At 38.9% G+C, this 27,694-nt stretch overlaps 1 protein-coding gene across 1 annotated transcript; it reads left to right on the top strand.

Moving 5' to 3' along the window:
* Window positions 1–719: 719 nt before the first annotated feature.
* tprn (taperin) lies at window positions 720–27,256 on the top strand. Its single transcript, XM_044144116.1, has 4 exons — window positions 720–2,926; window positions 21,433–21,634; window positions 22,485–22,603; window positions 23,363–27,256. Exons 1-4 carry the CDS (start codon window positions 1,019–1,021, stop codon window positions 23,423–23,425), a joined length of 2,292 nt encoding a protein of 763 aa, XP_044000051.1. The 5' UTR covers window positions 720–1,018; the 3' UTR covers window positions 23,426–27,256.
* The last annotated feature ends 438 nt before the right edge of the window (window positions 27,257–27,694 follow it).

Here is a 27,694-nt window from a genome sequence, read left to right as displayed (position 1 = left end):
AATAAAAGTTGTGAAATTCATTAATCTGTATGCAGCAGTTCTGTATTACACTTTAAAAAAATTATTTTTTTTTTTTTTTTTGCATTTCTTTTTAAAAACTCACTTTTTAAAATTATATTCGACTTCCTAGTGACTTAAAATAAGTCAAAGAATATATTTTTAAATAATTGTGCCTACATTCAGGTTTTAAATTCTTACATATGACAATATGAAGCTCATTCTTATTAATTGTCCTAAGTGTCATAACATATATAAAGTTGTAGGTAACAATTATATTTAGCACAGTAATTTTTTTAATTAAATTTTGTATTTTTTGTCATTTTTAAATGTTGGTTACTACTAGTTTTTAATGTAAATACTGAAATAAATCAATTTTTTTTAAATGTTCTAGTTTATTAATACAGACATATAAGTAGTTTTAAAATAATTCAAAAAATAAGTTTCCAAATAATTGTTTCTACTTGAATTTCTTTCTGTTTACTCAGTTAGTTCTTATAAATGCATTTTTTGATGATCTTTTCTTTCAATTTTAAGTTTATTCTTTTCTTTTTAGAAATTAAAAAACGTTTTGTCTAGAATAAATATTTGTTATGAAATTATTTTTTATGGTTTCTACATAAAATTAAAAAATATATATTACTGTTTGCTCGATAAACGTATTTATTTAAAAAAATACATAGAATTTAATGCCAACTGTTTTGATTGACAGTTATTCCTTGCGGCGGTAACAATGGAAAGCGGCGTGATTATAGTCAGGAAGTGGGCGTGTCGTTATCTGGAGTCGACCAATCAGCGTCTGGAGGAGGCGTGGCTTCTTTCAAGAGATGTGAGGAGAAAGGGATCTAAACAGTAAGCAGGCAGAGAGCGAGAAAAGCGGCGGAGGAAGGGATGTTTGTGTGTCCGCTGGTCGGTGCTGCAGGTACGGTCACAACCGGATAACAGCCTTCATAGCGCCGCACCGGACCGCGGCGAGTCCGCCTCGGAGTTCCCCCGTTTTCTTCACCACCAAACGCGCACAATGTCCGGCGGGGGAGACATCCACGTCCTCCGCCAAGACGCCGGCCAAGAGAGTCCGAGGATGCCGGCCTGGAAGCGAGAAATTCTGGAGAGACGGAAGGCAAAGGGCGGCGTTTCCGCGGGGAGCCCGGCCCCGGAGACGAGCCCCGGCGGCGCCGCGGGGTCGCATCACATCAACGGAGATGTAACGGGGAATGTGAACGGTAACGGCGGTGGTAGTGCGAGGAGAGACGGGGGGGCGAGCGGCGTGTCCGGGCGGAACTACACCATCACCACGGCCAGCCAACATTTCGCCAACAACAAAGAGCCCCGAGCGGCGGCCGCGGAAAGGACGGCACCGAGGGAGAGCCTGGTGCTCCAGGAGAGTCTGGGTCCGCTGGAGGAGAACCCGTTCATCAAGCTGGAGAAGGAGCGCCGGAAGAGGCAGGACCGGGAGAACGCCGCCCGCCCGGTCCAGCACATCCTGGAGCTGTACGGGAGCGTCCCCGGGATCCGGACCATCCGGGCCGATAACATTATCATCATAGAGTCGGATCAGGACTACTTCCAGGAGGCCGGAGAGAGTAAAAGCTGGCAGCAGAACGGGGTGGACACCTTCAGCTCCCTCAACGACCTTCTGGACCGGAGAGGCAGCGCCGTGACGGAGATCAGAGCCAAGGAGGTGGTCATCTACGACACCACGCTAAGCCGGAGTGAGGAGAACCTCAGCACCCTGGGCCGCCCTGACCCCGATGGCCCCAGAGTCGCCGGGGAGGGCCAAGGCAGGGTCAGCAGGATCCTCCAGAAGTTCGACTGCAACTACGGAAAGCTTCAGAAGAAGTCGCACAGCACGGAGAACCTTCTAGACCTGGATTGTAGTGCCAGTGCCAGGCCAAGACATTGGGCCAAACCACAGCCAGATCTGGTGCCAAAGCCCAGGCCAAGTCCGAGTGTCAGCAGCCAGCCAACATCACCCGTCTTCCAGACTCCTTGGACTTCCAAAGCAAAGCCACAGCCGGAGCACCACCCGGGCTCTCCCCAGCCTGTGTCGTCCTTCCGGCAGAGGTTTGAAGGGGGCATCATCCCCAAAGATGAGCCAGACAGAGGGCAAAGCAAGCCCACCAGGGAGCGCGACTGGGAGGCCTCGGAGGTGTCCCCCAAACCCAAGGTGCCATGTTCTCCGGAGACCCGCCGTGCCCGTGCCGAGTCCTCCTCACTGCCCGTCTCTTCGAAGGTCTTGCGTGTGACATCTGAGTTTGAGATCCGTCCCTCCCCAAAGCCGGACATCGACCAGATTCCAGACGGGGACACACAGGCTCGGGCCCTCGCAAACCTCCGTCTGCAGTCCAAGAACTCCTTCACGGTGGTCCCCAAGCGAAACTTGCAAGCCTCGACTGGGACCACCAGCCCTGGACCACCAAGTCCGACCAAGTCCTCGCCCTTGCCAGGAGTGCCAACACCCCCCCGCTCCCCAACGAAGAAGAAAGAAGAGAAAGTACAGGAGAAGAAGGAACCAGAAGTACCTCCTTCACCTTCCTCTCCACCGGCCCCGACCTCACCAGCCTCACCAGTCTCTCCAACTCCGAAGCAACCCCCCGTGGACAAACTGCCGGTCACAAACATTGACGACATTGAGGTGGAGCCCCCGCAGCGTGTCCCAGTCCCCAGCCCCATGGTGCAGAGGAAAAAGGGCAACACCTTCACCGTGGTGCCTAAGCGATCGACGGACCCCCAGAAGAGCCCACCAGAGCCCCAGCAGGAGGCTCCGGCTGAGGCCCCGCCGGGGTCCACGCCCCCCCAGCCCCAGTACGCCCAGCTGGGCAGCCTGCTGAAGAAACGCTACCCTGCTGTGGAGGAGATCCAGGTCATCGGAGGGTACCAGAGCCTGGCCAAGTCCTGCCTGTCCAAGACCGGATCGGTGGGCAAGAAGGTGAGAGGAACTCCGCTAGCTTTCTGATGTAGGGAAGAAAAATATTACCAAAACAGAAACATCATCAGTATTTACATTAGGGCTGTTGTGGATAGAAAAAAAGGAGTAAACTTCTTCCAAAATCTCAGAATTTTTTAGATTAATCTCAGAAATTTTTGAGGATCAAACAATGACAAAAACATCGGAATCTTTGAGTTAAATCAAAACTTTTGGACTTTTGTAAATCTTCCAAAAAATCTAAAATGTTCTGCCTTTTTTTTCTTGCAAATTTTTCACTTCTCAAGTATAACCTTTTAAAAGTAAACACACATTATTTTTCTTCCCAAATTACTTCAGGACTTTCTGGAAAAAGAACCCAACTTTTTTCTGACCATTTTGACTTGCTCTATCAGAATTCTTACTTTTTCAAATCAAATAAAGAATTTTGACTTTTTTTTTCCTCAGAATTCAAACTTTTTCAGAAAAGTAAAGAATTCTGAGAAAAATGTCCAAACTATGAAGAAAAATATTTTATCCTGACTTTAAATTAGGTCAGAATCCCATTTTTTTCCCCTCAGTGGCACTAATGGTCTTCCGTATAGATCAAACCTTGAAGAAAACACAGGAAATCTGTGGATTTTTTAACTATTTGCAGAATGAAAAAGTATTTCTATTCCCTTAGTCTGGATCTTCCTCTTATCTAAACTGGGAACTGTGACGTCACACAGGAGTGTTGCACCTGTCTGTCCAGCCAAGCTGTGCAGTGTGTGGGCGTGTGTGTGGATCTAAATCTCTTGCGTCCAATCTCTGGGTTTGCTGCGGCTCTTTATGTCTAAGTGGATTAGCAGTGTGTGTTTACACAGCCGTTTGGAGCAACTCGCTGTGCTTTTCTACTCTTTTTGTTTGTTTTGTTTGCTTTGTGTGTGTGGGTGTGTGTGTGTGTGGGTGTGTGTGTGTGTGTGTGTTACTGTTTCAGGTGGCTCCGTTAATTGACCAATCCCATCTACGTTTCCTGCTTCCTGAAGAGCAGTGTGTTTACTCCTGAGGCGTTTTTACATATTTTTTTAAATTGAATCATATTTAGGTTTTTCTTTAAAAATCACAGCTCTGATTCCTCCCTGCTCCAGGCTAATCGTTTCTGACTCATGTGCTTTTGGGATTAATTAAATATCAGGGAGTGTTGCTAATTAATTTTGCGAGCCGCTGCAGGGCTGATGTCAGATTGAGGACTGCATGTGAAGCTCTGTTTCCTGTCTGTGCTTCTATTTGACGCTGTGGTTGCACCATAAACCTCCCGTAGACACGCAGAATGTTTCCAAACTCAAACTGAGAGGAGTTTAAAGTCGCTTAAAGTCACATAAATGCTGCAGGATGGAGGATTCTCCTGGATTTGCCTCCATCCGTTTTCCCTTTAACCTCATCTTCCCTGTTCCTGCTCAAAAACCACAGCATGATGCTGCCACCACCATGTAAATCTTTGAAATTCAATTCAGTTTTTGGTTGTATCAGGTGTTAAAGTTGTTAAAGTTAAAGATGTGATTGCCGTCAATTAACAAAACCTTTTTAAAAATATTTTTAGATTTTATTTCAGATACTCAAACATTTTTAACTAAAATATATTGTTTTATATTTAGTATTTTTATTGATTTTTTTTCTCATTTTTAATCAACAGATCAACAAATTATTTTTACTAAAATTTATTTAATATATTTTCTAGATTATTTTTATAGTTTAGTCAACAAATCAGCAGAATACTTTGTAAAATTAATCAAAAATAAAATTTTTATACAAATTTGATGAAATACTTTTATTTATAAGTCAAGACGTGAACATAACTTTTTTATATAAAACAATACATTTTTATATAATTTTTAAAAACAAAACTTTTTAAAAATATTTTTATTTATTATATATTTTAGTTTATATTTTGTACTAAACAAATCAACCAAACTTTTCTTTCTTAATTTAAATATTTTTTTTTTATATTATGTAAATGTAAATTTAATCATATATCAACAAAACTTTTTTAAAATAAAAACTATCTTTCTAAATATTATTTTATTAACGGTTTTAATGTATTTTTTAATCAGCACTTCAGGCAAACAGGTTTTCTGAGCTAAATGTTATTTTTATTTAATATTTTGATAAATGTCTCTGTCCCGGGAAGCCGTCAGCCTCAGTGTTTCTCTGATTCTGTTTCAGCCTCTCACACTTTGACCTTCTGTCTGGTTTCTTTGCTGTTTCATCGTTTCTGCTGAAGATGCTTCAGACGCTGTGAAGCAGCAGCAGCATCTTTCTGCTCGTCGTGTTTTTGCTCGTTTCAGAGCAGGCTGGAGGTTTGGGCCCGGCCCGGATCATTTCTGAGGTTTTTCTCTCTCTGTGTAAAACCAGAGCGGCCGCACCTCAGAGTTCTGGCCCAGTATTGAGGATTTTTCCCCCTCTAAACATATAAAACTTTTTTAAACGAGGAGCTTGGCCTAAACCCCATTCCCATCAGAAACTTGACTCCTCTCCTTCCTCCCAGCCTGATTCCTGGTGTTTCCATTGGACCGTTTGGAGGAAAAGCCTCTGTTGGAGTTGGAGCTTCTGTATGTAGGTCAAGAGCAGCTTCTTGTTCCACGTCACTCCTCCATTTGCATAAAATCGCTCAGAGGTTTTGGGTTAAACACAGACTAGGATTGACTTCCGCTCAGCAGAGAGCCTGGATTTCCTGCCGGTTTAATGGAAGACGGCAGAGCCTCTTGGAAGTGATAGATGTGGCTGCAGAGAGTCGTGGAGGCGGCAGAGTTTGGTTTTGAAGTTTCTCTTCCCTCTAACTGCTGGTTATAACAGGAGAAGGAAGATGGAACCAGATTTATGTCACTTTTTCCAGAGTTTTTTTGATCTGTTGATTCATTTAGATTACTGTTTTTGGAATTATGGCCAATTTGTGTCACTTCTAAGGCGTTTTGCTATTAAAAAGTCTGATAAGTGTGGCATCAATTAATTGACTAATCAGATTTTAAAAATGTGATTCTACAGATTTCTCATTTAACCATGTAAGTCTTTTTACATTATTTTAGAAATACATTGAAAGGTGCAAGTAAACAAATAATTACATTATTTTTTCACCATATAACCTTTTATACGTCTGCACTTCAGTAAACGATTAATCGATTAATCGAATATAAAAAAATGAGACATTCTACAAATTTTTTATTTAACTACTTAAGCCATTTTAGACAATATTAGGAGTGCATTAAAATATGCAAATAATTAAAGTTTTTCTTTGAAATAAGAACATTTTATGTCCCAAAAATGCAAAACTTTATCAATCCTTCAGTGAATTTGAACCGAATGAACCTAACGCCATACCACTGTAGGAGTTTTGGCTAAAACATATTTACAGAGGAAGGTTTTTTTATCTTAAATGCAAAATGTATGCATTTTTAGTGTAGCTTTGGCTTAATTACTGTTTGAATATGTTATTTATATATGGGGGTTTTTTTAGAGTCTGTATGCTTTAGCTAACGATTAATTGATTTCTAAATTTGTGGATGATTATTTCAATTATCAATTAGAAGCCTCTTTTGAGTCTTTACTCAGTTAACAACTGATTTATTCCTAAATTAGTTAACAATTATTAAATAATTGATTAATCAGATTAATTATAATTAATCTGATTAATCATTTCAGCCCTGGTGTTTTTAGTTTTTTTCCAATTCACCTCAACGTGACTCAGGCGTTTAACAAATGGAGCCGCTCTTGTTCACACGGATCCGAAACTCGTCTTCTGACCTCCGACCAAAACTTCCAAACTCTGCGGTTCGTTTACATCAACATTTGGATGCAGACGCTGGGATTAGCTTCTCTGAGGAGGCGACCGTGTTTCTGCTGAACCAGTTGCAAAACCAAAGCGTTGTTCTTTCATTTGACTCTCAGCTGTACAACTATATAACACAAAAAGCAGCATTTGGATATGTAAACACTCTGAACAATGGGGCTACATAGAAATGTGACTTTATGGGAAGCTACTTTTACTGCAGATCACTTTGTTCTTGTTCTGACATTCTGATGGTGCAAAAATACTCAACATAGTCGTATTAAACCAAGATTTGGAGCGAATATGTCAGTTTGTTTGATGGGTAATTATTATTACTGCAGATACTGTTCATTGTTGATCTGTAATTGTTCTGCAGAAAATAAATTTTTGTCTCTCTTCCCTAAAATCAATTTTTTTCATACTAGATCCAATTTTTATCCGTTATTAAATTTAGCTCACTTTCTTTTCTAAAATAGAAATAAAAGTAAATGTGTTTTTAATTACAATCACCTCTTCTGTTACTTATATGATTGAGTGTTAGAGCCATGAATATAGTCATAATACTGGTAAAAAAATAAATAAAAGATGCAATTTTACCAGTAAATCATCTTAAAATGACACAAAACAGTTTGTTATTTTAACAAGAGGAAAGATTTGTTATTCTTTCTTCAAAACAGATACAGTAGTTTGTATGATAGTTTCAAACTCCAGCTACTGATAATTTGATGCTGATGTATTAAAAATAGGTATTTTTAATATTCTACCAAGTTAAAAGGATTTTTAACTTTCCTCATATTTTATTTTTCATGCTGATCACATAAAATTACTACTTCATTCTACTAATATGTTTTCTTCTTGTAATTAAAAATAAAATCTTAGCTTGGCCCTATTACTCCGTCACAGAGTTGACCTGAATCTACATAAATAGAAGCTGTAAAACAAGATGGCGGCTTTGGGTGGGATGAACAATGGGAACATTGGTGAAGAAAAATCCAGATTTTCCAAAAATTGAATCTTATAAAACCAACTATTTGATGAATCGATAAACGGTTTATTGTTTTCTTTGGTCTCATCGTTGCTTTGATTGGGTGGTTTGATTTCAACACTGACCAGTTATTCAAACCTTTTGTGGAACAATTTGACTTATTGATCGTTCAACATGCCGATTGTCTTTTACTACACATTGAAATGGCTTCACAAGTCATTAAGTAATCATCTGGTCGTTTCTCCAGCAGTAGAAAGTTGTGTTGACCAGGTTGTACAGAGTTTCCCAATGATTTATGGCATTAGATGTGAAGTAAGGGTTTCTTTTGGTAAGCAGAAAATGTTTTCGGTACAGGAAGGCTGTTTGAGTTGGACTGAAAACTCCAGCCGTCAAGGAGTGACCAACCACAAAACACTTTGGGATCCTTGGAAATGTGGTTTTAGGTTTGCTTTAATCAAACGTGTTCCCCAGGGAATCTAGGAATCCAGACTTCCCACCACCTCGGCTTGGTTCCAAGAGAATCTTGGTGCGGTTTGTTTTTAAACTGTCACACTAAAGCACAGCTTTGAGTGTAGACGTGCTTCAGCTGCCACCAAATCTGGTGTGTTTTTCCTGCATTTTCCTGAATTTTAGAAGCTGTTTATGGATTTTAATTTTCTTTTCATCCCTCTTGAAATTAAAATAATCGGATTCTGGTTCCACTGGAAACGTCTGACTTTGATTGTTCTTGCAGTAGCTAAAACTTCCACACCAACTGTTGTTAGCATGACTTTGCTAATGTGATGTGTTGGGTAAAGATCAGATATTTTGAGTTTCCAGCTTTCACCAATCAGGACTGATCAAAATTAAAACGACTCAAATCAAGTCTCTGCTTCTAGAATTTGTTGAACCTTCCTGTTATCAGCTGAAAGTCTTGCTCTCTCCCACTCTCTGGCAGCGCATTGTCATAGAAAATGTTTTTTTTGAATTTACTTTTTTTTTTTTTTTACTTTTTGATTCTTCTCTCTGTAGTTACAACTTCCACACCGACTGTTGTTGTGAGCACAATTTTGCTAGCATGGTCCGGTCATTGATTGGGAAGTGAAGTGACCAACCACAAGACACTGTGGGATCCTGGGAAATGTGGTTTCAGGGTTGCTGATTAGTCAAATTTGTTCCACAGGGAATTGAAGAACCCACGTCGGCGTGGTTCCAAGAGAACCTTAATGTGGTTTGTTTTTAAAACGTCACACTAAAGCATGACTTTGAGTGTAGATGTGCAGCTTCAGCTACCACCAGATCTGCAACGTGTTGGTAGAAAACAGACCAGATGGCATTCGGACCATTCCTCTTCCTGTTTTATCAGTCATACTTGCATTTTTCTGAATTTTAGATGCAGTTTATCGATTTTTGCTTTCCTCTTCATCCACCCTGGAGGGTTAAAAATACCCCGCATGGTTAAAAGCTCCCTGTAACACAGGAAGGCCAATGAAAGGGCACGCTCCTACATTTACATTGTGCGTCTGGCTACAGGTGAGAAAGTCCATTGTGTTTAATTATTTACCGCCCGGCAGACATTCCCCATCTCTGCTCTCTCCTCCCTTACGCTTCCTAAAACCTGCCACCGCGCCTCCTTGTCCTTTCAGAGACAGAACCGGAGTCGCATAAATGGATTATGAAGATGTGTGTCATTATTGATCTGGTGGACTGGTATTTAATTCCTTACCGATACAACCTTCCGGTAAAGTTTATTGAGATAACGGATTTATTGGTGTATTTGAGTTAAAGTTTAATCTTCTAAGATTGTGATGTTTGCAGTTTATCAGTTCAGGATCCAACACTGTCTGATAAACGGTTGAATTCATGGTGGGTTTTTCTCCAAACCATGACGCTTCACAGCTAATGTAAGGTTGTTTGTGCCAAATATTCTCTCATCTGGTGTGCAAATAGTAATATTTTGGATAGTTTGGCAGACTGGGATCGATTGAGACCAAAATTTCAACATTAGTTACATTTTCAGCCTCTGCCGTTCACACTGCACTGAGGCAAACCAACCAGTTCCCCTCCTCACCTCTGGTGGCGCTGCATCACGTGCAAATGAGGAAACAACAGAAAAATTTCTGAAGTAGAGAAATCAAAATGGATTCTTGCATTTCTGTTTTTTGATTTTGACTTGATATCAAACAATGGAAACTTTGATTTTTGTCTGAGGAAGCATTGTTGTTGGCGTGACTTAGCTAGCGTGGTGCGTTCACGGACTGGTAAAAGATCCGATGTTTAAGATTCCAACTAAAATATCTGGGTAGGAACTTGGAAATTTTGAGATTAAGCTCAGAAATTTTGCAGGTAAAAAAACATGGAAATTTTCTGAGTGTGTAGCCAAAAATGTTTAATTTTTCAACAATTTCTGAGTTTCAAAAGTCGGAAATTTTCACTTTTAAAACTAAAAAATTCCCAAGTTGTTTTGTGAGATTAAAGATTAGTTGTTGTTTTTTTTAGCTCAGACATTTCCGAGTTTTCTGAGATAACGCTGCAGTATGTAACTTTTATAATATTTTCACATATTTGTTGAAACTGTTGCGTTGTGACAGAACGATATGAGAGAGAATCTGTGAAAAATTGACCTCTTCTGCCTTCTCCCAGTGCTCCCAGTTCTAAACTAGGAACAACCAATCAGAGCCACGTTGGGGAGGGTGTTAGCTCATCCTCCCCAACGTGGCTACGCTGCATCTAGCGTAGCATTTTGTGAACGTTAAGGCTAGTTAGCGTGGCTATCGATGACGGTAGATAAATGGTTTTATTGTAACTAAGTTGTTTCACTGCTGGTAGCACATTTAGCAGCCAGTACATGAAGTGACTGACAGCGCTAAGACCCTCCTCTTGGCTCTGATTGGTTGTTTTTGGTTGGAGCAGTGACCATATCGCTATTGCTATTTCTTCAGATGGCAATAGTAGCTCAGTTGGATCTTCTCATTATGTTACATTTTCAACACATATGGAAAAGTTGTATACTGCAGCTTTAATTTCAACATTTCTTGAGTTTTTTCTAGGAAATTAACTTTTTCTATCTACCATATTCGTGGTCATAAATGAGCTATGTTATATTTACAACAAATGACTCACATCTGAGAAGGGCTACTTCTGTTTCTATTTTCTCTCAGGTTGTGATGTAGATTTGGCTTCCAAATAAGAGAGACGTGTCGTTCTGTGGCTCACACAGAAACTTGTAAATGTGTGTGTGGGTGTGCGTGTGAATGCTGGTTTTCCCACACGGCCCTCGGGCTGCAGCCAGCAGAGTCGGTGTAATTAGGATTCAGCCAGTAAAGCCTCTCTATCATCGTCATGTTTAATTCAGAGTGTGTGTGTTTAGGAATAAGGAGCTGAAGCTGACCCCAGCAGACCAGGCGGGTTTTATTTTAAAAAAAAAAAGAATCAGAGTGAGACCTCTTCTGCTTTTTTTCAATCAATCAATCAATCAAACTTTATTTGTATAGCACATTTCAGCAGCAAGGCATTTCAAAGTGCTTTACATCAAATCAAACACAGAAACACAATGCAACATAGAATCAACAATCAAAACACAACATAGTCAGATTCCGTCAATAAATTTGTAATTGATTACGTTTTGAATACAACTCTAAACAAGCGGGTTTTTAGTTGAGATTTAAAGGAAGTCAGTGTTTCAGCTGTTTTACAGTTTTCTGGAAGTTTGTTCCAGATTTTTGGTGCATAGATGCTAAATGCTGCTATTCCTCGTTTGGTTCTGGTTCTGGGGGTGCAGAGCAGGACCAGAACCAGGAGACCTGAGAGTTCTGGAAGGTTGATACAACAACAGCAGATCTTTAATGTATTGTGGTGATAAACCATTCAGTGATTTATAAACTAACAACAGTATTTTAAAGTCTATTCTTTGAGCTACAGGGAGCCAGTGGAGAGACTTTAAAACTGGTGTTATGTGCTCTATCTTCCTGGTTTTATTTAGAACACGAGCAGCAGCATTCTGGATCAGCTGCAGCTGTTTGATTGATTTGTTGGACAGACCTGTGAAGACGCCGTTACAATAATCAATACGACTGAAGATAAACGCATGGATGAGTTTCTCTAGATCTGGCTGAGACATTAGTCCTTTAATCCTGGAAATGTTCTTCAGGTTATAGAAGGCCGTCTTTGTGACTGTCTTTACGTGGCTCTGAACGTTCAGGTCAGAGTCCATCACTACTCCCAGGTTTCGGGCTGATCGCTGGTTTTTAGTTGTAATAACTGAAGCTGTGCACTGACTCTAGATCTATAACTCTAGATCTATAACTCTAGATCTATAACTCTAGATCTATAACTCTAGATCGTTCCTCTTTAGGTCCAAAAATAATAACTTCAGTTTTGTTTCTGTTCAGCTGGAGAAAGTTTTGGCACATCCACACATTTATCTGTTCTAAGCATCTGTTCAGTGATTGGATGGGGTCAAAGGTCACCTTGTGACATCGTAATGTAGAGCTGTGTGTCATCTGCATAGTTATGGTAGCTGATATTATTTCCTGTTATAACCTGAGCCAGTGGGAGCATATAGATATTGAATAAGAGGGGTCCTAGGATTGAACCTTGGGGTACCCCACATGTGACCTTTGACCTCTTTGATGAGAAGTTTCCAATTGAAACAAAGAAGTCCCTGTTCTTTATGTACGATTCAAACCAGTTAAGCACTGGACCGGAGAGTCCGACCCAACTCTCCAGTCGATTCAGTAATATTTCATGGTCAACAGTGTCAAAAGCTGCACTGAGGTCCAACAGAACCAGCACTGTGGTTCTCCCACAGTCCGTATTTATATGGATGTCATTGAACACTTTTACGAGGGCAGTTTCTGTGCTGTGGTGAGACCGGAAACCAGATTGGAAGGAGTCAAAGCGGTTGGTTATCGTTAGGAAGCTGTTTAACTGTTTACACACAACTTTTTTAGTAACTTTGCTGATGAATGGGAGGTCAGAGGTCAGAGGTCGGCCTGTAATTCTGCAGTAGTGATTTGTCTAGATTGTTCTTTTTTATCAGTGGTTTGATTACTGCCGTTTTCAAAGCCTGGGGGAAAATGCCTGATGAGAGCGATGAGTTTACTATTTGGATCAGATCAATAGCAACAACTGGCAGAACTTTCTTAAAGAAATGTGAGGATAGGACATCCAGACAGCAGGAACTGGAGCTTAATTGACTTATAATTTCCTCTAGGGTTTTATGATTAAGTAGATGAAATTGGGTCATTTTTCCTGTATTTGTTTTGTTTGGGTTCAGTGTTGGTACTGACTTTATAGTGGATGTGCAGATTAATCCTCTGATTTTTTGGATTTTCTCTGAAAAGAAACTGGAAAACTGGTTGCAGGCAGCAATAGACTTTCAACCCATCTATCCCGGATTGTTTCTTTTTTAGCTTCCGCTGGAAGCTTCAAGGATTAAAAAATAATACAAACTCAGCTGTTTCTCCGCTGCGTGTTTGATGTGGTACGTTTTGTACCTCTGATGCAAATTTCATTCAAATCATCTCCTGGCAGAAGCAGAGTCCACCTGAAACTCCGGGCGCGCCTGTCGATGTCGCACGCTCCCGGCGTGACGTCAGCAGCACGTCAAAAGCGTGGCTGTCTTCCTCCGGTTTTTGTCTTCGACGGTTCGGGGTCGTTTGTTTTTTTTCCCCTCTGCTCTCTCTTCTTCCTCTCTATCGTTTCCCTCCGTCTCATATCCATGGCGCCTGTCGCCATGGCAACGCCAGCGGCGGCCATTCTATCCCGTCATTAGGATTCCAGCATAAGAACGACTCTCTCTCTCTCTTTCCTCTCTTTTTCTTTCTCTCTCTCTTTACTAGAGGGGTTTTGACGTCTGTGCGGTTGCTGCAGGTTTCTGTAATTTATCATTTTAAACAAGAAGCGTTTATAATGGAATAGAAAGCTTAGAAATATTATTTATTGCCCCAAAACTAAACGACAGCTAACCGTTATTTTAGTAAGCATTTAGTATTCTATTGATTAAGATTAATATTGATTTTAAAAAATTAATAAAATTTGGCATGTTCTGCAGATTTCTTTATTTAACCACTTAAAATTATAGTATGCAATACAATTATATAAAAGCAAAATCCATCCATCTGTTCATCCATCCATATTTAATGACTGATTTCCGTATTAATATCATATTGTAATAAACACATAGGAAACCTTTGTTATATGTCTAAATGAATTAAAATGACCAATAAAACTGTAACCTGTTGTATTTCTCTGCTGCCTGTGGCTTGTTGATGTTGCAGATAAATTCGTTACCAGTCTGTCTTTAGACTGGTTAGCTGATTCCTCTCCAGTGTTTCCCATCAGGACAGACATCCAGTCGGTTTCTCTCCTCAGAATGATTTTCCCACCGTTCATCCTGTCATTCTGACCTTCCTTTTGTCTCCATTGAGGTTTTTCCAGACACACCTAAACCTCCAACGTTTTCAGTCGGCCATTAAACGCACCAACAATGGTTGTGGTGGTTGTGTGTGTTGGGAGTGGACCATCCGATTGGTTTGGATCTCCACCCTGCCGGTGTCGCCTTACTCACCTGGTTCACCTGCAAGAACGCTTTCAGAAATCCACCTGCTTTTTTATTCTGGCTCTTATCAGGGATAATCCAACACTGGAGCCACCAGATATTCACTCACAGGAGGCGAAAGGCGAACTATTATCTCCGTGACTCACACCGACAGAGTAAACACACTTTCCAGCAGCGTCCGCCTACATTGGTTTGACAGAAACAATCCAATCTGAGATTTAAAATCACATGAAGCAGGAACATTTACCCTGCACTGGAATATTGACTCCATTTGATCCGTTCTTCCTCCAGGGTGGAGTCGTTCAGTAACCAGTAGCTTTATAAACAAAATAAACAAAAACCTGGGTGTGTGTTTTGAGTTTATGATGGATTTTGAGATGAAGGAACATTTTTGAGCTCCAAAATGAAAAAGAAAAACATTTCAGAAGTGAAAGTTTTTGAGCTCCCAAAGCCGAAAATTTATGAGGAAGAAATGAGAAATTTCTAGATGAATATCAGAAATTTTATACAAAAATAACAAACATTTTTGAGCTGCAAAATATTTAAAAATTTTCAAGAAAGAAAACCCTGAAATATTTAGGTTAATCTCAAAAAATTTATTTAAAAATGAAAACAATAAAATGTTTATTTACTCAAAAAAAAATTTGTAAAAGTTTAGCTCCAAAAATTATAAACCTCAGAAATTTTGAGATTAATACCATAAATTTTGTTGTTTTTTGGGGTTTTTTTAAGTTCCAAATGTAGGAAATTTGCACACAAAAAGAGCAACTTTATTCTTGTAATATTATGATTTTGGAAATGAGACTTTATTCTCATTATTACTCTTTGAAATGTGATAAAAACTGACTTTTATTTGTTCTCTGGTTGCTGGTTGCTGCATCACGTTGCCTGTTGCTGCAGCGCGTTGCCTGTTGCTCAGTTGGACGTTGCGCTGCTGCAGCGTGCAGGTTTGCCTTGAGACAGTGATGCAGCTGACGCTCTGCAGCCTGATCATCGTGGTCTAATATTATCTGGCTGCTGGAGATTAGCTCTAATCAGGCACCTGCTCAGCCTGGACGCTCTGCTGGTGGAAACAGACCCAGAGACTCAGTTTAACTCTGAAAATCTGCAGCTGCAGCGCCTTAAATGTGCTGCGGCGGTTTCACTGTGGCGCAGTTTCAGTGAGGTTGTCAAACTTCGGGTGCAGTCAGAGCTCTGTGCAGGAAGCACGCTTCACCAAACGGGGACACGACATGCCGCTTGGCCTGGAAAGAAATTCCTGGCAGCCGCTCATCAGGACACTGATGGAGACACAATCTCCTCCGCAGCTTTCTGTCCTCTGTCTGTTCTTTTTCATTTCATCTGGGGAAAATTAAACGAAGTTGGAGATTTTTGGATAATATCAAGTTCTAGTGTAAAAAAGATCCATAAAATGCAAACTCGGATAAAAATGAAAAGATATTTTGAGAAAACTAGAGGTGAACCGATCGAAGTTTCTCCAAAATGCCTGAAATCAGGCATTTTGAATAGCTGCTAAATACATTCCAGAGGTAGATAAGAAAATTATTTCAAGTAAATATCGATCAATTTCTTATAATTAGGAAATTCTGAACCTATTTATTGGTGCAACCATACAAAAATGCATGATGTATGGAAGAGGATTAGTGCCACTGCGTGAAAAAAGGCTTATTTTTCTCACATAATTTTTACTATTTTTTTCAGAATTCTGAATTTATTTATTTTTTTCACTAAATTTGGACTTTTTTCAGATTTCTGACTTTAATCTCAATTTTGTTTTCTTTTTCTCAATATGCTGACTTATTCCCCCCCCAATATTCTGCCTTCAATAGATCCCCACATTTTTTCACGTTGGCGTGTATCTGGTTTGAGTGTTGCTACCTCCCACCTGCAGGGGGCACTATTCCTTACATCTAATACAATGTTGCCTCAGTTTTATTTAACAAGTTGTAGTCTGTGATTGATAGCAAAAAGTGACATTTACTGTTAGACATGTGCGAAAATATCACAAAATTCCTTAATCTTGTTTGTTAAAAAATTCAAAAAACAATCGCGAAATCCTGAAGGGACTGAATAATTTTGACGTTTCTACTGCAGAAACTTGTTTCGCAGTTTGTTGTTTGCCATTCTTGCTTTCTTTACCGCTAGCCTCATGAGAAGGGTTTACGTTTAGCGCCACCTACAGGTCTGGAGGAGTATCAGCAGATTTTTGGGGCTGTTCTCTGCATTTCTGTGTCATATTGTTGTTCACTACCAAATCTTTGCAGTAGTTCAGCCTAAAGCTGTGCATTAAAGCTTCATCCTGCAGTGCATTGTGGGTTTTCTGGTAAATATAAAGCGAAGGCCGTCCCTGATGCCGCCACTTCCTGTTTCTGCGCCGTGTGGTGAACCAGAATGACGGCGTTCCTAAATCTGCTGGTGGACCTTTTTCTTTTTTCCCCTCTGCTTCATTCTCCCTCAGGAAAGAGGACAAACCACTCCTGCCTTGGTGGTGGCGGCTTTCAGCATCAAAACAAATATCTGGTCCGGGTCAGCAGCGGACCTCATAAGGAGTTAAAATTCCCGTCTTTGTTTTGGCGCACTGACTTGGACGCAGAGCAGCGAGGGCAGACCAAAAGAAAAGTGAAAGACTGTGAAAGAGGAAGCGAGCCCAGCGGCTCAGCCTGATTTATTGATGGGGCCTCGGCTCTGGCAGCCAGAGACGGAGAAACAATGCTGCTGTAGCAGAGAAAGTCTTTGTTTCCTCAAGACTGAAATGAGTCAATATCCTGGAACCTGACACATTTTACAAAGTTATTTCAATGGTTTTGAGTAATTTGTGACTTTTGTCACTTTGAGCACATAGGAAATAAATATCAGTGGGTTTTATTAACATTTTAATTGATAGAACAACTCAAAGTGGCATGTAAAATGACAGAATAACCTCTAATTGGATGGAAAATGTCTATAATTATATTTATCGCCAGTTGCTAACGGACCACACGTCATTCTTTGCTCACATCAGTTTCATTGAATGATTGTGTATGACGCCATATGGAGCCGTTGGATGTTATTGTTTACATCCGGAAATTTTGCTCATGTGATCAACGCTGGAGGGCAAAAGGATGATTATTTTACAAGCTCTCCATCGCTGCGGTTGCAGTACAACGACTGTTAATTAAATAAAACCCAGAGATGTTGGTGTTCATTTAGTGCAGTGCGGAAACTTTCTGCGTTAACTTCCAGATAACGCAGAAAAACTGTTGAAAAACTCAGAACCACTTTTTTCTCACTCTTTGTCAGCTACTCTACACGCAAAACTCGTTGCCATAGAAACTGACAACAACCCATTTTATGTTTCAGGATTCAACACCAAAAAACAGTCAAACTTTTCCCACACAAAGAGCAGACCATTCAGTTTGTTGCAGTTTTATTCAGGCTTGATGTTTATTTTTTGATAATTAAGTGATCTCTGTCATAAATTAGCTACTGCTGATATTAGCTAAGCTAACACTGCGGTGGTTGATTAGCTAATATAAAAACCTGCTTTACCGATGATCTGTCAGAGTTGGTGTTTAGATCAGCTTTTTAATTTCTTTTCATAGTCAAGTTAGCATAGCTGACCTACTTCCCTTTGCCTTCCTATATTTTTCTTAATTTAAACTTTTTTGTGACCTTGTTATCTAGTTGTCATAGTTGCAAAGCACTGCGTCTCTTTTTCTTTCTTATATCAGGCATACATTTAAGTGTTATATTAACAATTTAACAGCTAAAACCAATGCTAGTCGTAGTCTGTTGGCAGCTTTTCTCTCCAGCGGGAGACGGGGTGGGATTTTGCATGTGACATCATCCTCCAATCAACAATTACTCATTTGGTTAACAATTACTCAGATAATTGCTAACTCTTGTTAACACGTAGCATTATCGCCAGTGTTAACAAGAGTTCAGTTCAGGTCAGCCTGAAAGTTCAATTTTGTTTTGCACTGGATTTTATTAAGGAGTGTCCTAGGAAATAGGGTTGAGTACAAATGCACGCCACACTTTTTAGATTTTTATTTGGTTCTTCTCAGCATTTTTCTTCCACCTTACAATTACTCCCAGGATGTGAAAAATAACAAAGTTATTAACCATGATATTTGAGGCTAATTTGAACATTTAGTATCAAATGTAGGTCAGGCGGCAGGTGATGAGGCCTCATCTGCTCCTGAATGACCTTTGCACTGCGGCACGCCTCCACAGGCTTTACGGGATTATAAATATGTGGAGCGGCTCCTCTGATTGGTCAGCGTTCTGGCCCGATAATCTTAACACCTGAGCTAATTCTCTTGTGTTTTTAGAACAGGAAACTTGTCTGTGGACACCGCAGAGCAAAGGTTCGATCTCCATGGCAACAGCAAAGGAAGAAATAAAAGCATTTTGCGTTTGTGACGCCTACAAGCGGTCAGAACATGTTGAAAGTGGCTTTTTTTATACACTATGAGTGGCTTTTTGAGTCATCTTGAGTTATAACCGCCCGCTAAAGAGGAACCACGCTCTTCACTGGTTAAAAATGGATCTTGGTGTAATTTTTAGTTTTTTTTTAGTTTTTTTGTGGTTGTGATGAAGAAGCAGAAAAACTCTTAACTCTCACTTAAAGAGACATTCAGGCTCAGAAACTCAGGGGATAAACTGGAGTTTGGTTTCAGCAACATTCAGATGCCCTGTTTTCGTTTTATAGTCTTGATAAAACGTTTTCTGATTTCTTGTCTGCAATTTCGTGTTGAGCTTTGACCAGGCCGTTCTGATTTCAGAGACCCAAGTCAGTGATAGACGGTAAAGACGAGGACGGAAACAAAATGTCTGCAAACAACTTTATGATAAGAGGATGAATGGATGAATGAATGGATGGATGGATGGATGGATGGATGGATCCAAATGTAATTTACATTTTGAACTTGTAAATTAATAAAAAAGAATATTTTCTTTATTCTTGGAGTTTTTTTAAAACAAATTCTCGACTTTGAAAATCTGAAACTTCTACATTGTTTTTCTGGAAAATTTCTGAGGCGAATATCTTTTTTTTAATTATTATTATTTCTTGCGGAAATCTACAACTTTTTTTTCTTTTTGTCCAAAGCAGAGCTTGATACTTTGAGTCTTTTCACTTTATGAGTTGACAGGCTGTCACTTCCTTATTACTGCATGATTACTCAGTCTTTATCATCTGCTGACGCTGCAGAACCAGCGTCAGCAGATCCCTTCCACTGGCGCAGGCTGCCTCGGTATCCGCAGGTTGGCGTCTCTTCAGCGGGCCAGGTGGCTTCGTTGCGGGAGCACCGTGTCTTTGCCCGCTGGTCTTCAGACTGGCGCCGTAAGAAGCGTCTGTTTGGCGGCTCTCGGCCGCTGATTCAGGCGAGCCGAGCCGTGTAATCCGGCCTGAACAACGGCTCCTCCAGACAGAGATCTCAGTGGGTTAAACACGCCGTCTGTTGTCTCTGGGAAAGTCTTGAGTTGGCCATCTATTTATTAAATGGCGTCGAAGCGCTCTGACGTTTTTAAAGTGATATTAAGAATTTTAGCTGCCCTTTTCACCTATTTAAAATCCCAACGAGAACTGTAAAGGCCAACCAACCGAGTAAAGTTGGTATTGTCTCCTTTGGTTAAGGTCCTGAGATTTTATTTTGGGAATGTTCTTGTTAAGGTAGCCATGGTAACAGAATGCTAGCCCTGAGAAGGCTAACCGCGATGTTAGCAGCGGAACAGGAAAAAGCTAAAAAAAAAAAAAAAAAAAAAAAAAAAGCAGCTCAATATTAACTTAAATTGCCGTTACTGACCTTGTTTTATTGACAACTGTGTTTTTACAACTGGTAGCATCTAGTTAGCATCTCAAAAGTTGGAATAATAGTTGAACCACAACTCCAGATCACAGAGGAGTTGAAAAGGATGCTTCATGGATGTAGAGACCGTATCCCCTACTTCAGAGTCCAACAGTATGGCCAGACAGAGATTCAAAGAGAAACAACAAAAGCATAGGAAGTGGATTAGCATCACTATGCTAGCAACTCATATCGTCATCCAGGAAATTGCTAATGTCCCTTCTGCCTGGTTATTGAGCTATGAAACATTTAATTTCACTTTAGGATAAACAAAGTATTGTTGAATTTAAAAATTGGAATTCATGAGCAGGAAGTGAGCTAAAAAATGGACGCCGTAGCCAATTTCAGAAGCATAAACCAGCTTGTTGGTGGAAAAAGCAAAAAAAATTAACAAATTTAAGACTTTACTTTTGTAGAGTCCCATAATGACAACAACTGGTTTAAAATAAAAGGTGCCATTGATACATACGGGCCACATGTGGGCTAAACTGTTCCACTTCCTGTTCTTGTTCTGCCATGGCAACCAGAAAAAAAACCAATGCAAACACAGAGAGCAGTGGGTTAAACTGCGGCTGCCCGACTCTGTCCCTCATCTAAATCTGTCCTAATCTGCATCACACGCCAACACACCAACAATAACATCAACACCTTCGACTCTTTGACACCATTCAGTCAAGACGCATAATCTCTCACTGAAAAGTGTTTTATTTTACAGTTTATTTCTTTAAAAATGTGCTGTTTTGGTTCCCACTTCCAGAGTTTTATTTGCTTAAATTTTTTTTATTATTTTTAATGCTTTGACTGTAAATAAGTTTAAGCTAGTAGTTATTGTCGATATGGCTTAATTAGATAGCAGGTTCTTATCTTTCCCATTTTGAAGAGTGGCTGAGAAGAGATGGGCCTCAGATGACACTCAGGGGAACAGGAGGTCATTAATTACTAATACAGAGTTCCTAGACTGTCAGCTTAGAAATATACAAGTAAAGAAATAATAACAACAATAAAAACAATAACTATAAAAATATGGAAGTAAAAATGTGACAAAAAATAGACTAAAATAAAGATAAAAATGTTCAGTCACATTAAAAGTATGGTAGAAAAATAAATGCAACAGTAAAACTAAAACATAAAAATAAAATAAAAAAGATGATTCGGTCACAAATAATAACAATATGGTAATAATAATGCAACAGTAATAAAGACAAAATGTAAACATTACAGGAAATGGTTTAGTTACATTTGATGTTTAGCTGTTGTTGATTTGTGCTTCCGAAGCCATCAACACTTGACACAGAATATTTTTTACTTTTCAAGGTTTGTGACGTATGTAAAGAAATAAAGTTTATATTCTCCTGCGTCTCTTCGCAGCTGAAGATCTCGTTCAACGAGTCGAGCCTCCAGAGCACCTACGAGTATCCGTCAGAGAGCAGCGTGTGGGACAGCGGCGAGGAGGACGAGGACGACAAGCGGGACGGGACGCCGACGGATGAGCAGCCCAGCATGGTGGGACGTTTCCACATCCCCCGACCCAGCCTGGTCGGATCGCCGGTCCTGTCCGAAAACGGAAATGGTGGGACCCGACGTCAAAGCAAAACAAAACCAAACTAACACAACAGTTCAGGCCTAGTCAAAGTCCAGACTTGCTTTCTGCAGCTAGTTTTGAAAATAGATGCTCACAGACACGTTCTGTCCATTCTGACTGAACAGAAGCTAAAATAGAATAAGCACTCCACACTTTTCAGATTACAAATTGTACGAAAACATAAAAATTCAGGCATCCTCCTCCTTCCATTGGACAATTCTGAATTACTTTGTGTTTGTCTGTCACATACAGTTCCAATACGATGTATTTAAGTTATTAGTTGCTTAAAAAAAGTAATCTTCATCAATTCTTCTGTAAGTAATGAATGAAAACAGTGAGACAGTAGTGAGGTGTGCGGTAACAGTGGGTTCAGCTTTATACACTTTATTATTTGAAGGGGTGACAGTTAATGAAATAAATTTTTTATAGTTTTATCTCCATGAGGTGGAATTTATCTCCTATTTACTAATTTTCTTATAAAAAGAAACATTTTCCTGTTTGGTAAAATAGGAATTTCTCACACAAAGTGTTAAAAATATAAAATAATATGAACAATTCTGAGCTAAAAACGATCTTAAGTTATATCGAAAGATGTTTGGTAGTATTTTATGTAGAAAAGTTAAAGAAAATATACAGTAAAACCTCTGAAATCAAACCAGATTATTTATTAGTTGGATCCCAGAGCCCCCTACTGGAGAAAACCTGTAACTACACTTGGTTTCATCACAACAAGCGATTTTTTTTTACTTTATTATGTGCATAAAAGCTCTACAAAAATGTATTTTCCCGAATTTGTTGAATAAATTAAGTGATAGTGTGTTTTTCTAATCGTCTTCAGATCTTTCCAGCTACATTCCCAAGCACTCTGTGGACTTCATCACCTGGCAGGAAAACAAACAAGAAGACAAAGTTTACCTGGAAGAACCCACTTCACCGCAGATCACAGAGGAGGTCATGGTAAGAGCAAAAAAATAAATAATAATAACACAAACTTAAAGCTCCATAATACTGTTTGGATTTGAGATGTTTTCCAGCCTCACATATTGTTTTTTTATTAATAATTATGGAGAATAAGTTTAAAATATAAACGCATACAGTAAGATCTTAATTAATAATTGTAAACATTTTTCCTCCTTAAATGCAACAAAATCTTGGAACTAGATGGTTGTATAGCATTGATTCTGATTCTTCCGGATTGAACTGATTAATCAAACTAATATTGATTAACCAATTATTGAAGTAACTGTCCACTAATTTAGTAATCAATTAATCAATTTGGTTAAACAAAATAACATATTGGGAGCAGTAATTAAGTTGAAGCTTTAATAAAAAATCTATAATTTGCATTTATGATGCAAAATATTTGACCCAATTTATCAAAATAAGAAATAAATGATTAATTTGATTCTTTTAAAAATGCTACATATTTCATTTAACTGCTCAAACCTTTGTTATATAATGTTAAAAATACATGGGAATTGAACAATTCAGTTCCTTTTTGAAACAAGGAAATAAACATTTTATTGCCTAAAATGCAAAACCGAAGCATTCATGTAGTAAACCTGAACAAAATGTTTACATATTTGTTTGGTTTTGGCTTAATTACTGCTTTAAATACGTTGTTTTTTCTCCAAACGATCATTTTTGAGTCTGTGTACTCCAGTCAGTGATGAATTAATAGATGATTATTTAAACTGATGGTGGTTTTGTGTCCAGCTGACTCCGGCAGACAGCTCCTCCCTGTCCGACTACAGCAGCGAACCGGCGCTTTACTTCTGATTGGTGCGTCCAGACGGCAGCATCTCCGGAGAACCCGACTGCAGCCCCCGATCCCACCGTCCTCCTGCCACGGATCTCCGGCCGCTGAGGCTCCCCAAAGCCACAACTGGGAATAAAAAAAGAAAAAACAAAAACAAAGAAGCAGCTGGGCTGTGTTTCCCCTCTGATGGAGGACAGTTGATCTGTCCGACACTTTCGCTCGTTGGTGACGGAGTTCAGTGTTAGGACTTTCTCTGCTTCTGTACAGATTATAAATGGCAGACAGAAAAACAACAAAACCTGAAGGTAAAAGGGTGCCACAACTATTTTCTTTTCCAGTTTTTGTACGTGCATGTTTGATTTCAGCTTCTGTTTTACTGTAAAGTTTCTCTTTGCCTTTCTTTAGTTTCAGGTTTTCACGCTGTATTAAACTTTCTGGATGTTTTTCTGAGGTGTTTAAAAAAAAATCTTCCCTTCGTCATTTGGAAGGAGGTGAAGATGAACGACGGCGTGTTGGGGCCGTTGTAGATGGAAAGGAAAATTTACAACAAAAACTCTGAATTGTTTTAGAAAAAACATGGAAATTTCTGAGCTTGAAAAGTTGAAAATTGCTAGAAAAAATGAGAAATTTAGACATTAATCTCAGGAATCTTTTAGGGGAAAAACTTTCTGAAAAATTGCTGAACAAAACTGAGAAATTTTGAGTTTAATCCCATAAATTTTCAGAAAAACTCTTTCTGAAGTTGCAAGACAAAATTCCTAGATTTTGAGCTTAATCTCAGAAAATTGTTTGAGAAAAAACATTACAAATTTCTGAGCTTGAAAAGTCATAAATTTGCCGGAATAAACCTGATAAATTTTGGGATAAATTAATAAAATTTTCTAGAAAATAAACTTGGAATTTTCTGACTTTTGAAAAGTTTAAAATTTGCTGGTAAATTTCTAAAGTTTCTAAAGTCGAACATTTGTTAGAAAAAACTCCTACATTTTGAGATTAATGTCTTAAAAAAAAAAAACATTTGAAATTTCTGAGCTTGAAAGGTGAAAAAATGCTAGAAAAACTTCCTAAATTTTGAAATTAATTTCAGAAATTTTCTAGAAGAAAATTTGAAAATTTTGAAGCTCAAAAAGTAAAAAAAAAAAAAAAAAAAAAAACAATTTGAAAAACCTTAAAACTGTGTTTCAAAAGTCGAACATTTTCAACTCTCTTTTTAAAGAATTTCCTTGTTTTTTCTTTAAAACTTTTGAGTTTAATCTAAATTATTGAATTTTTTTCCTTTTTTTGCATCGGCCCTGATTTGCCGTGGTGAAGCAGACACCTGTCGATCAGTAGCAGCTTTTATTCCGTATCGAATGCTCTGGAAAAAAAGTGACCTTCGCCAATTATAATAATAATAATAATAATGTTTGTATGTCCAAACGGTCCAAACAAATCATGGCTCTACAGAATGTGTTTATGTGAACTCTTCTACCTATAAATGTTGCAATTCGATGTTTTTTTTTCCAACTTATTTTCTGAGGTTTTCGTTTGCATGTGAAGGAAACCAGGAGGAAAAACTTCTTACTTGATTTTTTTAAAGTCAGACCTCAAATACTTTGACATTCCGGTTGTTTGAAGGATAAATCATGAAAATGAAACGTTAGTGGGAACTAGGCATGGGTTGGTATTTGCAAATTAAAAGCTAAAATGTAGAGCATGATCTAATTATCACATATTGAGTATTACAGCCATGGGCATTTCTAGATGGGGGCCAGCAGGGGCCCTGGCCCCTCTACTGAATAAATAATATATAATCAGTTTCTTATAATGACATAGAAACTGTAACTAATTGATCTTTGGACCAATTTAATTTCTTCCCTTCACAATTTAACAATTAATTAAAAATAAAAGTGTTTGAGTTTTACCTTCAGCTGTTGTCAACATCAAAGTTATGTCCCTATGGAGCTACATAGGGGCCATAACATTTGTTTTAAAAAAAATTTGGAATACATTTTGAAACAAATTTTTTTTGTGTGTGTATGGAATGTGTTTCTCTCAACACACCTGAATGAAATGACTGACTGGTTTAGTCTTTTTATGACAAATTTAGGGAATAATTAATCAATTTGGATCACTGACTTTTGAATGATGCACAGAAGATGCTTTGTAGTAATTGTGGAGCAAACAAAATGAGGGAATGAAAGAAATGGGACTGAGGACAGAGCCCAGAGGAACTCCACATGGAAATGGAGATTTATAGCAGAAATCAATGGGAGTTTATGTTTCCCATTGATGTCTGGCTGGGGGCTTAGATGTCTTTTTTTTTTAAGTATTTACCTGCCAATCAAGGAAAAGTTGAATAACTTTGATATCCAGTTAATTTATTGATACATTTTTGTCACCAGAATGAGGCAAGAACTTTTTCTTTTGCATCTCATTTTGGTATTTAAGTAAAAGTAGCTAAAAAAAAACAATGGGACTGAGGGTAGACCCCTGAGGAACCCCACACATAAAGGGAGAAAAAGACCAAAAGTGTCTGAGTTCTTAATTAAAAGTTACTTTAACCAACGAGGGGTTAAAATGTCCGATTTATTTTTTCCCTATTGTCTCTATAGAAGTATGAGTAGCTTAAAAAACTGATGGGCTAAGAATGGAGCCCTGAGGAACCCCAAAGTGGATAGAAAATTATGTCTTTAATAAGGGAAAAAAGAGAATTTCTATAATTGATGTTCTGAGCAAAGAGAACAGGCTGATCTGATGAGGCATTAAAACAAAGTAAACAGATTAACTCTTTAAACTTTTGGTAGACATTAACGTTCCTCAGCCAGCCCATGCCTAGTGGGAACAAATGCATTGAGAAATCTGCTTTGTTTATGCTTGAATGTTCATTTTTTTAAAGATTTTGTTTTTATACGAGATGATTATGTTTTTCTTGACCTGATTATTGCGCCAACTGATTCAAGTGTTGCTGTGCTGGCCTCACGCTCGTCCCTCCACCAGTATTCCCGAACTTTTCCTCCACAATCACTGAATATTTTCAGTCCTGGAAGCTGGATTATCGTTTTTTTTAATTCCTGGAGTCTTTGATGCTGAATGTCTTTGCACTGTCATTCTTTTGTTTTTACGCTGCATTTTGCACCTGATGAGTCGTAAAAACAAGCGATGGAGAAAATTCGCAGAACACGAAGCCGAACCGCTAAACCTGTGAAAACCAAGCGGTAGTTTTGTACCGGTAAAAAGTAGAAGGACGCCGTTTTGAAGTGAAACTCTCCAGCCGAACCGGAGGAATGCACGGCCGATTTTTGCCATGCTTGCTTCTGTTTTTAAATGTTTGTCGCAGCCTTGTATTAAAGTCTCATGATTGTCGGCCTCGTCACTGTGACCACACATCCGCGGCTCTGCAGCAGGCCCAGATTATTTGTCCTGATGGTTGTTTTGGGGTTTTCTGGTTCTGGGTGTTTTGTAACCAGATTTTTCTGTTATACAAAAGGAGCAACCCGCCATGATTGGCCAATTAACAAGCAATGAGATTCTTCTTACCCACTAAATATCTGCTTCTGTTTGACCCCAGACACAGTGGTGGACACAACTAACTGAAAAGATGTGCTAACCCCAAAGCACTGGTGGTAAACATTGCTTCTGCTAATGCTAAATTGCTACACCAACAAAAGATTCAGCAGAAGCTAGTGCTAAAGTGCTACAACAGCATGTTTAGTAGAAGCTAATATAAAATTCTGCAAAAACTTGCACTAAACCAAGAAGGAATTAGCATAAGCTAACGCTAAAGCGCTGTACTGACAAGGAATTTAGCATAAGGTAATGCTAAAGTGCTACAATAACATAATACTTAGTAGAAACTGGTGCTAAAGCACTACACCCACAAAGAATTAGCAGAAGCTAACGCTCAAGCCCTATACTAACATGAAATTTAGCAGAAACTTGTGCTACACCCAGGAGACATTTATCAGAGGCTAATGCTAATGCGCTACATCAACATGTTGTTTAGGAAAAGCTGGAAATCTAAATCTATATTTTGGCAATATCAAACTTTATTAATTTGAAAGTTTACAAAACAGCCAACTAAATTAGCGCTTTATAATTTTAATCAGAGGAAGCTAAGTATGCTAAATGGTTTCAAAGTTAGCTCTACTACTAGTACATTAGCATTAGTGTGCCCACCACTGCCAATAAATATCCATTAGCACTTCTCCTTATTGCAATCAGGATTAGCTGGTCCAAATGGAAATCAGAACCAAAGAACATATTGGGCCTTTTTATAGCCATTTATATCCTTAAGTCATGAAAATAAA

Source organism: Gambusia affinis, linkage group LG17 (assembly GCF_019740435.1).
Source record: "Gambusia affinis linkage group LG17, SWU_Gaff_1.0, whole genome shotgun sequence".
Taxonomy (NCBI): domain Eukaryota; kingdom Metazoa; phylum Chordata; class Actinopteri; order Cyprinodontiformes; family Poeciliidae; genus Gambusia; species Gambusia affinis.
The sequence above is the reverse complement of the archived record's forward strand: the minus strand, read 5'-3'. Positions and strand labels throughout refer to the sequence as shown.